At 62.2% G+C, this 15968-nt stretch overlaps 2 protein-coding genes across 2 annotated transcripts in view; one reads left to right on the plus strand and one right to left on the minus strand.

Moving 5' to 3' along the window:
- The window catches only part of CMTR1 (cap methyltransferase 1), a gene marked incomplete at both ends in the record, with an annotated part of 34462 nt that extends 31553 nt beyond the window's left edge, over positions 1 to 2909 (plus strand). Inside the window, 5 exons of the mRNA XM_080710431.1 lie at positions 100 to 168; positions 1093 to 1140; positions 1587 to 1699; positions 1885 to 1993; positions 2777 to 2909. Coding sequence (XP_080566557.1) covers positions 100 to 168; positions 1093 to 1140; positions 1587 to 1699; positions 1885 to 1993; positions 2777 to 2909 — 472 coding nt within the window. The remainder of the gene's footprint in view (positions 1 to 99; positions 169 to 1092; positions 1141 to 1586; positions 1700 to 1884; positions 1994 to 2776) is intronic.
- Positions 2910 to 4603: 1694 nt separating this feature from the next.
- CCDC167 (coiled-coil domain containing 167) lies at positions 4604 to 15218 on the minus strand (the record flags this gene model as incomplete). The annotated part of the gene is made up of 4 exons (XM_080710432.1): positions 4604 to 4707; positions 5230 to 5282; positions 5421 to 5515; positions 15177 to 15218. The coding sequence occupies 4 exons, from the start codon at positions 15216 to 15218 to the stop codon at positions 4604 to 4606; spliced, it is 294 nt and encodes a 97-aa protein (XP_080566558.1).
- Positions 15219 to 15968: the final 750 nt, after the last annotated feature.

Consider the following 15968-nt stretch of genomic DNA (forward strand, 5'->3'; position numbering starts at 1 on the left):
CGGAGGAGAGCCAGCCCGCCCTGGCAGCAGGATGGGAGTGGGAGTCAGGGCGCCGCTGCAGCCTGCCTCGCCTCTGCTCACATGCCGTTCCGCTTGTAGGATTCAGCTCGCTGAGAAATTCGTGAAAGCAGTGTCCAAGCCCAGTCGTCCAGACATGAACCCCATCAGGTGAGCATGCCCATGCCTTTGCTCAGCTCTCCGTGTCCCTGACGAGGCCGGCCTTGGTGCTTGCAGGAGGCATGCCCCCTGGCTGGTCGGGCTCAGGCGTCCTCCCTGGACGGCAAGGGCCCCCTGATTAGTCCAGCTCAGGCGTCCTCCCTGGAGGGCAAGGGCCCCCTGATTGGTCGGGCTGGGGCGTCCTCAGGAGGGCAGGGCTTCGAGTGTGGACACCTGATCGGCACCTGTGCCCTGTGTCACTGGTGTGCTGGCGTCATTCACTGGTAAGGGTGGGAAATAGTGCCAGGGCCAGGGCGCTTTTCTGCTTGGAGAGAGAAGGCGGCCCATGGAGCCGGCCAGGGTTTGCTGTCATGTGAGGCAGCCAAGGCCCAGCCCTGGGGAAGAGGCCGCGGGCATCCCCAGCTCAAGGGGCCCGCCCCGGGCGCTCCACAGGGCTCCAGGCCCTGGAGACGAGGTGTCCATCCTTTGTCAGAAGAACTTTAGTTCTTACCTAATGTGTGCCCACTGAGTTGGAGTTCAGTCCAGCGCTGAGCGTCCCCCGAGCAGCCGCCGTGTGAAGGGCAGAGCAGGTTCTGTCTGAAGGCGGTTTCCAGGGACCCGGGGTCTGGTCACTGTGTCTTGGGCACCCCTCCTGAGGTGGAGGGGCTGGGCCTCTGGAGAAGCCCCCATGCTGGTTCGGGTCCCCACCTGGGGCGTCAGTACTGTCTGGAATGACTGGTGAGGCCTGAGGTCCACCTGCATAGACCAGGCCAGGCCCCTAGATGCCCGGCCGCTGGTGTGGTGAGGTGGATGGAGCGCTGGCGGGGACGGCCCGGGTGCCTGAGCGGGCACCTCTGGCTGGTGGCTGCAGGGAGGCCCGAGGCGGAGGCCAGGCAGGGGCCCCTGCCAGCTGGTCCCAGGGAGCTCTCCCCGCAGGGTGAAGGAGGTGTACCGGCTGGAGGAGATGGAGAAGATTTTCGTCAGGTGAGTGACTCTGCCGCAGCAGCGGGGCTGGAGTTGAGCTCCCGCTCCTCGCCGCCGTGAGGATGGGCAGCTCGCCTTGCCCCACGGGAGCTGACTCAGCATGTGGTGTGCGTGGCGCTGGGTGTCAGGCAGAAGTACTGGCTCACCGATGCTGGACTGCGTGCGAAGGGTGGAGCGCGGGCGGCCTGGAACGCCATAAATCCTGCTCGGGGGGCACAGACGCTGGGCCCCAGGGCGGCAGGCTTCAGATCACCCTTGCATCACCCCGAGACGCCCACGAAGCCGCGCACGGCAGGCCTCTGTCGCTCCCGCTTACCCAGCCAGCCGCCGAGTCTCCACCCTGTGCCTTGTGGCAAAGACACTGCCTTTAGACTGGCACTAGCTGGAGACTCAGGCCCGGTGTTTCCTCTTCCCGCACGTCTGCGTGCTGCCCACCTGGGGCTCAGGCTGGAGATGAAGATCATCAAGGGCTCCAGCGGCACGCCCAAGCTCAGCTACACCGGGAGGGACGACCGGCACTTTGTGCCCACAGGCCTGTACATCGTCAGGACGGTGAACGGTAAGTGCCAGCGGTGGGTCCCGGGGCCCCTCCCACCCCGCCAGGGCCGGCAGCAGCCGGCCGCCCTTCTCCCTGGTGCTGGCCCCACCTCTCCTGTGCTCAGTGGCCCACTGGGAGGCGGCACAGGGTGGGAGAGGCCACCACCCACGTACCCGTCCTTCCTGAGCACCTTCTCTTCCTGCCAGAGCCATGGACTATGGGGTTCAGTAAAAGCTACAAGAGGAAGTTCTTCTACAACAAGAAAACCAAGGACTCCACCTTCGACCTCCCTGCAGATGCCATCGCCCCATTTCAGTGAGTTGCTTTCTGGGCAGCCTGGGGCCTGCACGGGTCTGTCTGCTGGGAATACTTCCTTCCCACGGAGGTGTGGCTGAGTCTGGCAGTGCGCCCCAAGCGGAGGTGGCCTGGGCCTGGTGCGACCATGGGGTCCTGGGTGTGAAGGGCCAGCCTGACCGCACCAGCCACAGGGTGGCCACGCCTGCGTGACATTCGGACACCAGCCTGCTGGGAGACGTGTGGAGGCCGCACAGCCTTGCCTCTGTGGGGCCCAGTGTCTGTCTGCCGACTTTGGGTCCTATGTTGTCTTTTTGTGGCAGTGAGGATTGAGCCCGGGCAGTCTGTGAGCTACACCCCCAGCCCTATTTTTTATTTTTATTTTGAAACAAGGTCTGGTTAGGTTGACAAGTCTCACTACTTGCCAAGGCTGGCCGTGAACCTGTGATCCTCCTGTCTCAGCCTCCCAGGGGTGCACCACGCTGGCTGTGTCCCAGGTCTTGAGGCCGCCTCAAGCTAGCCGCGTCTCCTGGCCAGCACTTCCCTGGGAGTGGCGCAGGCGGTCGGTGGAGCTAGAGCACCGGCCGCTGGGGTGGCTGGTGCAGTCGGCAGCAGCCCTGTGCAAGCAGTTGGTCTGGGAGGCGCGGGGTGGGTGGGTGGACAGAGAGCACCCTCGACTGGAGTCGCTGACGGTCCCGGCCCACTAAGAACGCCCACGCCCGGGGCTGTGCGCAGGGCTGCCCGGGTGCTTGGCCCGGGCCACCTGTGGGGCCCTCTCACCCTTGCCCTCTGTGCCCTTTCCAGCATCTGCTACTACAGCCGGCTCTTCTGGGAGTGGGGGGACGGCATCCGTGTGCACGACTCGCAGAGGCCCCAGGACCCCGAAAAGCTGTCCAAAGAGGAGGTCCTGTCCTTCATCCAGATGCACAGCTCCTGAGGGCCGGGCCCTCCTCTGCCAAGTGCCGCCGCTCCCACAGCGCGCTCTGCGCCTGGGCCATAGCGCTGGCTCCCTGCGCCCTGCAGAGCCCAAGCACAAGGCCTGGCCTTAGGTGGGGACACCACCTTCTGTCCTCCCTGCCTGCTCGGCCCGCCCCATGGCTCCCCAGGTGGCTGGAGGGCGTCCGGCTGTCCTGGTTCTCCCGGGCGTATAGACTCACTTTTCTGAGTTCATGCGCTGCCAGCTGGCCAGGAGCAGCTTCCGTACAAATCAAGGTTGTGTCTTCGGACTCGCTGTGTCCATGCCAAGTTAGAGCCCCCGCCCCATCATGGCATTGCCCCTGCCTGGGCCTCTGGCAGGCCTGCAGGAGGAGTGATGACGGCATCGCCAGCGTCCGCAGTAGTACGGGCACGCCCTACTGCGGTGTCTGGGCCTCCGTGGCCCCCACGCAGGACCCCCGACTGAGTGGCGGCACCTCTGCCCTGGCCCGCGGCCTAGAGGCAGCACCTTGCCGCCCTTCCCCTTTGTTCCTCCCCACAGGAGGCTTGGCCTGTTTGTGGTCACTCCATTTCCTCAGCCGCGCGGGGGTGCTGGGCAGCACCTTTGGGTGGGGGAGGGCTCCTGTGATGGTTTTTAACAGGAAAAAAAACCTCAGAGATGTGCGTGTGGGATCCCCTGTCCCAGTGCTAGACTGGTTTCCATGGAGACAGGGCTGGAGGACTCACTGTGGGGGTCCTCCGGTATCTCCAGCCCCCGCCTCAGGCTGGTGCAGCATCTGAGATGAGATGCTGCCTCCCCCAGGCCTGAGCAGATCAGTGTCTTACAGAATCTTGGATCATTAAAGATAAACGTATTTTTAATGCCTGTGTGGCTCTGCTGGGCTCTGGGTAAAACAGTTTGGGCCAAAGGTGGAAGAGGAAGCTGTACTCCAGGGGAGAGGAGCAGGTTGGATTCATAGGAACCTGTCCCGGCCCCTCTCGGGCTCTGAGGGAGCTGGGGGCCCCAGGACGGAGGACGCCTCTGCTGTCTTCCAGAAGCCCCAGCTCACTCTGATGGCACTGGCGGCAGGGAGGAGGGAGGCGGTTGTCCCAGGGCTGTGGTGGGGGATGTGCAGGCTGCGCTTCGGCCACACTGCTGGGTCCCTCACCTGCAGGATCACAGCCTGGCTCTGAGGGCCCGTTGCCTTCATGGGCGTGGGGCAGGGCTCCTGTTGGTGGCTCCCCGCTGCAAGCCTGCCTGATTTACTGGCCAGCCACTGTCATCGTAAGTCAGCCCAGCACGGCCGTGGCCCCTGCTGCCCACTTGCTTGAGGCCTCTCCTGCCTGCCTCTCAAGATGGATTAACTCCACACTCCCCCGGGACGGCCTCACGGCCACTTCACGTCCCTGAGACACCCTCTGCCGCACACAGGCTGCGTTTCTGCTGAGATTCTGGCTGGGGGCACAAGGTGCGCGCCTGCCTCCCGCCTCCCAGCCGCCCGCCTCCCCCAGCCCCACGCCGCAGACTTTGGACACCTCTTCCCTGACACCCGCACCGCAGCCCCAGCAGGTGAGACATGCTGCTCGCTCCAGGCAGAACGTGCTCTTTATTGCCCTCCCTGCGCTGGGGGGTGGGCGGGCAGGTGCCAGCTCTGAGGTCCGCTTGGGGACCTCGCTGGGGAGCCGAGCGAGGGCACAGGTGCTGGACACGCAGCCTCACGAGGTCCAGTGGGCGTAGAGCAGGGCCAGGAGGATGAAGACGGCCACCGAGAGCAGCGTGTTCTTCCGGTTCTCGTGCCGCAGCAACCTCAGCTCCTCCTCTGGGAGAGGGTGGTGGGATGGATCAGGCCCGCTGGGCCCTCTGCACTGCTGCACCGCGCCACGCCACAGGACACAGACACCTCTCCCAGCTGCTGTCCTCCCGCAAGGCCACCAGCCTTGAGCCACCAGCGGCTCCTGGCTAGATATGAGCCTGGGAGTACTGGGTCCGAACGTGGCGAGGCGTGTGGGTGGTAGTCACAGGCCCCCAAGAGCCAGGCCTGACCAGCTAAGCAGGAGTTGGGGTGCTTCGCAGGGGTGCAGCACAGGTGGCCGTCCTATTATTCTGGCTCCCAGGCCAGGCTGGGGACAGGGACCACTCGATGCTCTGCCCACAGCCCAGCAGGTGGCAGCACCGCTCCACCACGGGAGCCTTCCATGTCCTGCAGCCCACCCACTCCCAACAGGGTGTTCCAGGCAGATGTGTCTGGGACCTAGGTCCAGCCCCGCCCTGTCTGTCACCCATCTGGGAACAAAGGAGCGCCCCCCCCCCGCCCCTGCCTGTCTTCAAGGGGCTTTCTTACCATAGTGTGAGGCTCTGCTCAAGAGACCCTCCTTTTCCTCCTCCAGGGCCCGCCTGCCAGAGAGAAGATGTGTGGCCTTTCCTCTGGCCCAGGGCGGGCCAGAGGACTAGGCCTTGCTCAGGTGGGGTTGGGACCCAGAGGCCGCCCTGCCTCAGCCTGGTTCCTGGGGCAGGGGTGGGGTGGGTTGTTACCTGGCCTCGGGGCTCAGCCCTGCCGAGTATAGCCTGGAGTTCAAAGCCTCCAGGTCTCTCCTGCACTGAGACAGCGTCTCCTCCAGTCCATCGATCTGAAACAGAAGCCAGAGAAGGGCCACAGGGGCTGGCGGCTTTCAGAGCCTGGGTGGGCAGTCTTCCACCCACTCCTGGCATGGTGCCCCGCTTCAGCTGCACCCACTGGAAACAGCGGGCACTGTGGGGCCACAGCAGTGCCCAGCCAGTGCACGGGACCGGCTGGCCAGCTCCACCTCCCAGCTCCGGGCAGTCTGAGCTCTGGACAGGCGCCACGCCTCGTCTCAGGCTCGGTCTGTTATAAACACGCTCCTGTGGGAATCCATAAAGACCGCAGAGCGCAGATGCAGCTGGGGCGTGCTTATCCAATGGCTTGGTCCTTGTGCTGCAGCGCCCCCGTCGGGGCAGTCGGCTCGTGGCCGGACGGCCAGGCTCCCGAAAGGTGCCTTTTCCTAGGTCCCACCTCTAGTTCCCCAGAGGCGCTTTTGGGTGCCGCCTGGCTGTGGCCCTGCATTGTGAGATGCAGGTCTGGGGTCTTGCCTCTGCACACGGCCCGGGGCCCTGGAGCGCGGGGCCGCAGCCGCCACCTCACCCCGTGTCCTCAGACCTGGTTCCCCACGAAGGCACCCTCCCTCTCCCAGCCTCAGTGGCTCTGTTCCGTTTCCCTAGGGCTCCCCGCAGGGGACCTCGCCCCACCCTCCCCAGGCCTGGTCCCAATGACTGGCTTCCCTGCAGCCTCAGTCACTGCTGAGGCCAGCCGGTGACGGAAGGGACGGAGCCCCCCCCCCCCCGGGCTTGGGGTTAACTTCCTGGCTCCTTGTGTATTTCTGTTAGCCCGGGGCCAGGAGATGGGCTGACCCTGGGGAGGCCAGAGGCCCTGCAGGAACCGGCCACCCGCCTGGGCCTGCGCCTTGCCGTCCTCAATGAGCGCCCAGATGAGTCCCGTCTGTGGTCCTCTCCTCCACGGGTGGCCCCTTGGCTGAACTGCCTGCTCATTCCAAACCTCATCTTCCCCGCGTCTGGAGCCTGGGTGATGTGAACTGGTGGCCTGCAGCTCGGGCACTTCCAAGCCTCGGCCCCTCTGGAAGGGTGCCAGGGGCCCACCAAGTGGTGATTGTCCCAGAGCAAGGGCAGGAGCTCATACTAAGCAAAATCTTAAAATTGAACCTGGCAAGCTGCAAGTGGCCGGCCGTGCCAAACCGCCATGGCACTCTGGACAGGCCCAAGGAGCCAGCAGCTGGGGGCCTTTATCTGAACAAACCCAATTTATTTGCACTCCACTGAATGTCCCCACTTTCATTTGCCACGTTTTAACGAGGCTTAAACGGACGAACACAAATCAAGGTTTTAGGGACTAAGTTCCAACCTTCCATGAATATTTATGTCTTGCTGACAGCTCTGATTCCCTTCTAAAAAGCAAGGCCCCCTTCTCTACAGCCCAGCTGCGCGATGTGCCCTTCAGCGGGCCACAGACCGGCCCTGGAAGGCTGGCACGGGTTGCTGGGGCCCACGGCACTGGGGTGTGCTGCTTTAGTTGTGACTAGGATCAGGAGTGGTGGCCACAAAGCTGACCAAGCACAACGGGTCCAGAAGGCGGGAGAGGACCCAGGAAATCGGCCCTAGTGGGAGTCCCTGGGTGACATTCAGTCAGCTCAACCACAGGCCCCTGCAGGCTCCCCCTTGCAAACCGGTGGACCTGCCACCGGGCAGAGGGCAAGAGGACGAGAAGCCAGGCCAGACGTGGGGTTAGGACCAGCACAAGGAGGCAAAGGCCGGAAGGATCCCACGAGTGCAAGGTCAGGGCCGGGCAGGCAGAGCTAAGCCTTGCAGCGGTGCCATGGTGTGGCTCCCGCAGGGCCATGCTGGGACCACTCAAGGCAGCGTGGTGGCCAGAGCGGCACTGCAGTCCCGCGCCCGGCGATGCTCTCACTGGACCTTTGGGAATGAGCAAGGCCGAGTTAACCAGGAGCCAGAGAAGGTGGGAGAGAGGTGGGGAGGCCCCGCATGGCTGCTGGCTGTGAGCGGGAGCATCCCGGTCCCTGGAGGCCTCACAGCAAGGGACCTGGGGGCTGGCCTGGAGGACAGCAGTGTCTGATGAGCTCCGGAGTTGGGGTGAGCTGCAAAGCAAGCCGGCGGAACCCCGAGGGTTTGGACCAGGGCACTGAACCGCAGGTGAACCCTGGGAGTGGGTCTGGGTTTCACCCACACATAGCTTGGGACCCCAAGGGGCCAGACCACCCAGGCGTGCAGGAAGGCCATACTCAGCCTGCACACCCCCCTGGGATCCCTGCCTGGCAGGCTGGGCAGCGACTGGCCGGCCCAGGACCTCCAGGTGCCGCGCCTGCCGCGGGGCGGCCCTGGCTCTCACCATCCAGGCAGCGCGGGTGGAGAGAACCGTGCCCTAAAGAGCTCATCTGTCGACGGCTGGAGCTGATGGACAGGGAAGTCTTGCCGATCTAATCCCAGCAGTGGCTCAGTCCACTGTGATGGGCTCACCTGGTGTACCCGAGGCTGGCAGGTGTGGCTGAGTGTCCCTGGGCTGTGCCTTGGGGATTCTCTTGGCTTCTCCTCCCCCTGCTGTCTCCCTAGCCACCATGACGTGGGGAGCGCAGCCATGAGCTCTCCTCTCCACCTCCCGCCACCAAGCCCTGAGAACCGCGGTCCCCAGCCTCACGTGGACTGAACCCCAAACCAGGAGAAAATCAACCTCCTTTCTTCTGAGTCACACGGCCAGTCATTTGGATTATGGCTGTCAGGACGCTGACCGGGAGAGTGGGTGTCCTGGACAGACAGCATCATGGAGAAGCACCTCTGGGTTATGTCCACATGAGAAGTCCAAGGTCAGTGTTACCGAGGGAGAAGGAACAGCGTGTCCGCGTCGCTCGGCGTCACGGGGAAGTAGGGCCACGGTCCACGGGGGCCCGCGAAGCAAGGCGGTGGCCAGTGCTGCCTCGGAGCTGCCTGGAAGCCTTGGGAGTGTGTGTCCCCCAGACAGGTGGGGCGTGGGGACTCTGCGCTCCACCCACGCCAGCAGTGGCTAAAACCTGCCTGCGGGCCCTTAGGCCAGGGAAGCCGGCGCGGGGAAGGAAGGGCTGCCGCCTCCTGTGGGGAGCCCCCCAGGCCTCGCCGCTCCAGGCCTCAGGAGCATGTCCTGCTGACCCTTGAGGGGGACAGCATGCTGCCCTGGCACTCCACTGTCTCCCCGGAGGACCAGACGCCATAAAACCACCGTGTTAAGAGAAAGCGCAAAGCCGTCTAAATTCCGTGAGGCTGCTTTTCAGGAGCGGGGAGCCTCCGGGAGTCGCAGCCCCGAGAGGCCGCCCTGGTGCAAGATCTTGCGCTCTGCAGTTAACTGGCCGGGCACAGTCAGGCCTGGCGGCCATGCAGATCTCACACGGGGAATTAGACCCAGGGGCATCCCCCTTTGGGTCACACCCCGGCCCCTTTACGAGTTTGCTTTGGAGTCCTGCTAAGTTGCCAGGCTGGCCTCAAGCCTGCTATCTTCCTGTCTCAACCTCCCAAGTGCTGGGATTGCAGGCTCCAGCTAGCAGCTTCTGTTCTGACCACGAGTGAGCCCAGCCTGTCACCCGATCACATCCCACAAAGCCCTACGAGGCTGACCGGCACTCCTGGGACACCTGACAGATAGCCTGGGAGTGGGCCTGAGCCCTCCCCAGAGCAGGGCCAGGGCAGAAGGCCCCCCAGGGCTCAGCTTCAGGAAGCTGGGACGGAGTCTGTGTCTGGGTGGCTCTAGACCAGCACGGCAACTTGCCCGCGCCACCTGCCTGTGGACCCTGCTGAGGCCCGTGCACAGGGCGCTCCTGGTGTCTACACTGTCCAGAGGAAGCAACTGAGACCATGGGACCAAGACGCTGCAGCAGGCGGGGAAGCAGCGTCCAGGCCTGGGTCCGACCAGCACCTACATCTAGAAAGCAGAGAAGCCGCTGTCTCCAAGAACGGCCAGCACTCCTGGCCGGGCCTGGGCCAGGCAGCGGGTGGCACTGCAGGTGCGTCCCTCCCTATCTGCACCAGTCCCACATGCAGTGCGGCCCCACTGCACCAGGAGCAAGCTCCCGTGGGCGCCCAGCCCTCAGCAGCCCGCCCTGGGACTGGGAGGCCTGGTGGCCGGTTCTCCCGCTCTCCACCAAGCCGAGCCCTCCCTCCAGCGTCCCCAGTGAAAACACCCCAAACCGGGGCACGGGCGTGGTCAGCCCTCCCAGCTGAGCCCTTCTGAGCATGAACCCTCTGCCCTGGGTGACCTCGCTTGGGCTTTGCTCAGTTTCCGTCCACACCGCAGATGCGCTGCAGGGGAAAGAGGAAGGGCCTCACTGGAAACCGTGCACACTGACACAGGTGGGGAGCGAACACCTCAGCCCCCCAGACCTCCCCTCCAAGAGCTGCACAGACAGAGCTCCTCCAGAGGGCGCGGCTGGGCCAGCGGGACTCGCTCCCAGCGTGTCCACCTCCAGCGCCAGCAGCCTGGGTTCCGGGCTCCCGGGGTCTACGGCCTCGTGCCAGGAGGCCCAGGACAGTGGATGTGAGGAGAGCTGCTCACACGGCCTGCAGCATGCCGGGGCCCCCGCCACACGGCCAAGTCACAGGGCACAGGCCTCAGCTTCCCACGTGGCCAGCTGTGCGCCCAAAGGGCCACCCCAACGCTGCTCAGAGAGATGTCTTCCTGTGAAGGATGCTCAGGTCTGGGGACGGAAGACAGCTCCAGGAGTGGCCCTCTACAGCGAGGAGCCCTGAGCTTCCAGGGTTTCTGCTGTTTCATGTGTGGTGCTGGGGACTGACCCTGGGGTGTTCTCCTGAGCTGCATCCTCGGCCCCGTCTCCTCTTCATTTGGTAACGGTCTCACTGGGTTGCCGAGGCTGTCCTCAAATCTGCCCTCTCCCGACTCAGCCTCCCGAGTACTGGATTACACCTGGCTCCCGGTTCGCACTCAGTGGCCCATTTTCAGAAAGGAGAGCGAGCCAGGGCTGCCCACTTCTCTGAACACTCGCCCACCTTGACCAGGAAGCGGGCACCCGGCTGAGGCCCAGGGAGCTCCAGGCCCGGTTCCCAGCGCAGCTTGCGAGGTGGAGTCACAGGTCAGCCTGTGCCCGAGGCCTTCATGGTGTCTGGGGTTTGTTTTCTCTTCTTTCCCCCAATATCTATTTTTTGATAATTAGCAGACGCTTCCTCATTGCTGAAAGGCTCGAAGCACTTGTGGAGAGCTGGCGGCCGCCCCGTGCCTCGTGAATTCATTAATTAAGATGCTGGCAAACAGCCACTCTACACACGCCGACATCCAGCGGTGGGAGGTAATGAGGTTTCAGTCTCCCAACCCCTCGAGTGGAGCAGAGCCAGACGCAGGCAGGGAGAGAGCACCTGCCCAGCGGCGACCTGTCGCTCGGCCGGCAGCAGGTGAGGCTTGCTCAATGGTCAGTGGGCCTGGAAGCCTCCCTCTCAGCGGGGCAGCTCTGACTGCCTGTGGCCTCCTAACCTCCGCGGGGCCAGCCCAGATGTCAGGGTGGAAGGTTCCAGCCGATTGGCAAATATTTACAGCGGTCTACCCAGCTGCCTGGCTCAGAACACTGGGGCCCCCATCCCGACGCTTCCTCTGCAGGTCTGCCCTCCTGGCTGCGGGGAGCTTCCGCAGGGGCTGGCCCTCGCACTGCCCCAGCACCCGGGCCCTGGCTCCCTGCGCTGGCCTACACGGCCATGGCCCAGCCTGCACTCCCCTCAGTCGTCGATGGTCCTTCCCTCCCCATTAGCTGGCATGTCTTCCAGCGGACCCACCCAGCGCTGACCCTCCCAGCCTCCTGCAGCCAGGCCAGCCCGGCTCAGCGAGGAGCCGAGAGCTTGCACTTTGGCAGTAACGGGTGGGCAGGTGGCTTCCTTTTCCTTCCCCGACTTCTACATGATGACTGGAGCTGCAGCAGCTAGCTTGTGACACTGAGGAAAGAGCAAGGGGGCGGAGATGTTAGCTCCAGGGTAGTGAGCGTTTGGGCCAGCACCGGGAGCCGCCCACCTACGAATTTATTATGGGGTAATAATATGTTCATTTCCACTTAGGTCGTCAAGGTCAGTTTTCTGTACCTTGTAGCCAAAAGCTTTCCAAAGAACAGGTTTTTGTACTAGGGACCAGATGCAACCCCTCTTTAAGACACCACACATCTGTTACCTTGAGACCAGCTGGCTGGGGAGACCTCTGCACATGAGGCCGACAGCCCTGCTGCAAAAGGGAGGTGCGCTGAGCAAGGAACAGCTCAGGCCTCGGGTGGGAACCAACACGCGGGCGCCTTGCTGCCGCAGCCGCCCCTCCCACCCGAATTCAAATCAGCTGGTGGGTCCTCAACCACAACCTTCTCATTCAGACGAACTCTGGGAAGCGAAAATCCACAGCCAGTGTTCTCCAGTCTGAGACCTCACAAGGTGGCAAACGAGTCAGCTAAAAAGGCCTCCGAGGGGGGTCAGAGGCGCGGCGGCCACGCTGGGAGCGGACGCACTGCCCCGCGGCCCTTCAGACCGCCAGCTCCTGGGAGACTGCAGGTGCCGGGCTCCCGGCTTGTGGGGCTTTAGCACACTCCTCAGGTTAGCAGGCACTTCTGATTAAATCACCACTTCACTGGCACCCGGCTCTTACTAAGAGGGCAATACACTGCGACAGTGCACTCAACACGCGGGCCGCCGGGCAGCGGGCAGCCGAGACCTTCACAGTCAGCTCCATACCCAGGCAGCAGCCTTCATATCCACAAACACCGCGCCCTTGATCCCGGTGCTTGGGAGCAAGACAGAAGGCCAGCTGCAGCGACCTGGTGAGACACTGGCAAAATAAAAACAGAATGAACCGGGCGTGGGGGCACGCTCGGCACCCCAGCGCTCGGGAGGCTGAGACTAGAGATCGCGGTTCGCGGCCAGCCTCAGCTACTTAGCGAGGCCCTCTGCAACTCAGTGAGACCCGGTTTCAAAATAAAGAATAAGCCGGGCGTGGTGGCGCACGCTTGTCATCCCCGCGCTTGGGAGGCAGAGACAGGAGGATCGCGCAGGTTCGAAGCCAGCCACGCGCTGGCTTAGGAGACCCTGTTTCCAAATAAAAATGCAAAAATAGGTCTGGGAGTGTAGCCCGGAGGTAGAAGGGCTTCCAGGAACCCCAGTACCACAAAAATAAATAAATAAATAAATAAAATAAAAATAAAAAATAAAGAATACAAAAAAAAAAATAGGGCTGGAGGTGTAGCTCAGACGTAGAGTGCCCCTGGGTTCCATTCCCAGTACCAAAAAAACAAAAAAAAAGAAAAAGAAAAAGAAATAAAATGTGTTGGGGATGTGGCTCAGAGATATAGACCGTCCCTGGGTTCAATCTCCAGTATAAAGTAAAACCTATGCAAATATCCTTATAAAATATATATGTATAGAATGCATAGTTGTATCAGGAGCATAACAAAGACAGGGGAATCTATTCTGGGGCAGGTGCTAGGAAGACACATGCCCTCTCCAAGCCTCACACGGTGACCTTTGGCAGCCAGACAGAAGCCAGTGTGATGGGCGTGTGATTCCTGTGGAGTGCAGGTGCTCTGTGCCAGGATGAGAGGAGGAAGGCCCACAGTTGACTCAGCCCCGCGGGAGACAGAGAAGAGCACACAGGCGGGGCAGGAGACCGCGCTGCGGCCCGCCCGGGCCGGGCCCTTTCCTGTGACTGACGGAGCTGCAGCCAGGCCGTGAGTGCACTTCCAGTCGGGAAGAGCACGTCTGTTCTTGCCGGTGGCCAGTGTGTTCTTTGGGCCGTGACTCAAACATGGTCTCCTGCCTGCTTCTGTACATAAAGTTGTATTGGAACAAGGAGGCAGCCCTCCTTGGTTGTGGATTACGTTCTACAACGTTGATGCCAATGCTGAATTAGCAATGTAGAACCAGGCTAGGTTCCCGAGAGCCTCTGCTGACGTTTCCACCAACGGGCCCAGGCAAGACCTTGCTCTGAGTGTTCCTGTTTAAGAGATCTTATTGAGCCAGTATGTGGGAGGCTGAGGCAGGAGGGTCCCACGTTCAAAGCCAGCCTCAGCAACTTAGCAAGACTCTGTTTCAAAATAAAAACGAGGCTGGTGGTGTGGATTGGAGGTAGAATGCCCCTAGGTTCAATCTTAGAACCACAAAAAAAGAAAGGGTAGTACTGAATGTATATTATTGATTCATTAATACTGAACTCATGGCCAGTAGCACCTTATAGTGCTGAGTAATATCAGGCCTGAAAAAAGTTTATCCAGCAAACCTATTTTTCTCTGTAGGTCACATCACAGCCTTCCAAGGCAGACAGCACTCAACATTGCGCTTGGGGGCCACTCGAAACAGCAAAACCAGCAAAAGACACAAAAATATACAATGTGGCACCTAACAGCCCGTAAAGAGGACATTTGTTTACTGTGCGATGGTTCGAAGGTGGCCTTGAACCCCACCTTCGTGGGCTTGCTCCACCTCTGATGGAAATGCGGGTCTCGGGTGACTCAAAATTTTTGCTTCTGACTTTTATTTGCCTGCAAATGATGCAGAAACGCGGCAAGTATTGATCTGGGGCCACAGATGCATTTGCCAGTGGGCAAATTCCTAAGTGTGAAGTCTGTGAACGCTGAGGGTCAACTAGCTACTTAGCAGACGTGCACAGATCTTACAGTACTTACTGGCTGGCCCTTTTCAGACAAGGTTGCTGACCCCTGCTCCCGACCACAGGGCCACGACAGACTGCTCTGAAGCTTCTGAAGCCACGGCCTTTGGGGATTTGTGCCAGCAGCTCATTATGCCATGATGCCTGCTCGGCGAAGTCTCCGCCCTTCCTGCGCTGGGCGCCATCCCATCTCACCATTCGCTCTCTTGGAAGGAGAGTCACGTTCCCAACAGGAGACTGGCCTTTCCACGGCTCACTTTTTCCTACCAAGTGGGCCAGCACCTCTCAGGGTGCTAAAGCCCACCTGCCTCAGCGCGACGTGTGCGCTCGTTAAGACACCAGCTCACCCAGGCCGGGCCGCACCTGGGGGGCTAGACTGGGCTGCGGCTTTCAGGCTGGCCTCAGCAACCCGGTGAGACCTTCTTTAATCGTTTTTAAAAAGGCTGCGGGGTGTGGCTCAGAATCAGAATACCCCAGGATTCAGTCCTTACTTAAGAAGAGTGCGCTTCAGTTGGCTTCCTTTTCATATGCAGTCAATTGTTGTTATTATCATTATTAGTAGTAGTCTGGGGATGGAACCCAGAGGCATGTGACCTCCGAGCTACACCCCTGCCCTGTTTTTCAGTCGTTTTTATTTTTGAAACGGCCCCACTATGGCGAGGCTGGCTTCGGGCCGCGCGGCCCTCCTGTCGGCCTCCCCGGCGCGGGATCACGGGCCTGCCCGCTGTCCCTGAAGCAGGGCCGCACTGGGCCGAGGCGGGCCGCGGTCCTCCGGGCTCGGCCTCCCGAGTGCTGGGCCCGGCAGCCGGTGGCTTTTCGGCCGATTCCGGGTCCCTCCGGCCCCCGGGCTCTCGGAGCGCCCACCGCGGCGGCTCGGCTCGGCGGGTGACCCCCGCCCTGCGGCCCGCCCGCTTTCGCGCCGGCCGCCTCGTGCCGCTTGGCGCGGGCCCCGGGCGCGCTCCCGACGAGGCTGTCCGCGAACCCGCGCCCGGGCCCCGCGGGGGAAGCCGGCCTCCCGGCCCGAGGCCCGGCCTCCCCGCCTCCCGGCCCGCGCGCCCTCCCCTCCGCCCGGGCCTCACCTCCACGGCGACGCCCAGGCTCTCCCGCTTCTTTTTAGGCATGTCGCCGGCCGGACCCCGTCACCGCGGACACGCCCGGCGCGCCGCACCGCGCACGCGCTAGGCTCGCGCCGCGCTCCGATTGGCCGCAGAGGCGCGGGAGGCGGGGCCGCGGCGGCCATCTTGTCGCCGGCGCGGCCATGTTGGTGCGGGGCAGGCCTGGCCCTCCGTCGGCGCGCTTCCTTCCGGCGACCCCGCGCGGTTTAAGCTGCCCCTCCTCGTCTTGTTCAAACCCTGCCTGCCCTTCGAGGCCTAACCAGTAGCCCGGCTGTTTCTTCAGGAAGTTCCTGGTTTCAGTCGACCCCCAGTACCACAATAATAAATAGGGAAAGAAGGGAGGGACAGGAGACCTAGCAAGTTGGTATCCATTAACAGAGCATACGGTGCATTCGCAGTCCTTGGAGGCCGAGACCGGAGGGTGGGGGTTCGCGGCCAGCCTCTGCAGCTGAGTGAGGCCCTCGGCAACTCAGTGAGACGGTTTCAAAATAAAGAACCAAATAGGTCTGGGGCTGTAGCTCAGAGGTAGAATACCCCTGGGTTCCATCCCCAGGACCACACACAAAAAAGTATATATTGCAAAACTTTTGCAAAAGTAGGCGTTTTTCCATTTCAGAATCATTGTAATGCTGCTGCTGGACGAAGACACCCCATTGGGGGGGGCACTGGGGACTGACCCCAGGGCTGTATACACGGGAGGCAACCGTCACTGAGCAAGGCCCAGCCCAGCCCATGGCGTTCTCCGACGTCGTCATC

The sequence above is a fragment of the Muscardinus avellanarius genome, assembly GCF_963383645.1.
Source record: "Muscardinus avellanarius genome assembly, chromosome: 14".
NCBI classification, from domain to species: Eukaryota; Metazoa; Chordata; class Mammalia; order Rodentia; family Gliridae; genus Muscardinus; species Muscardinus avellanarius.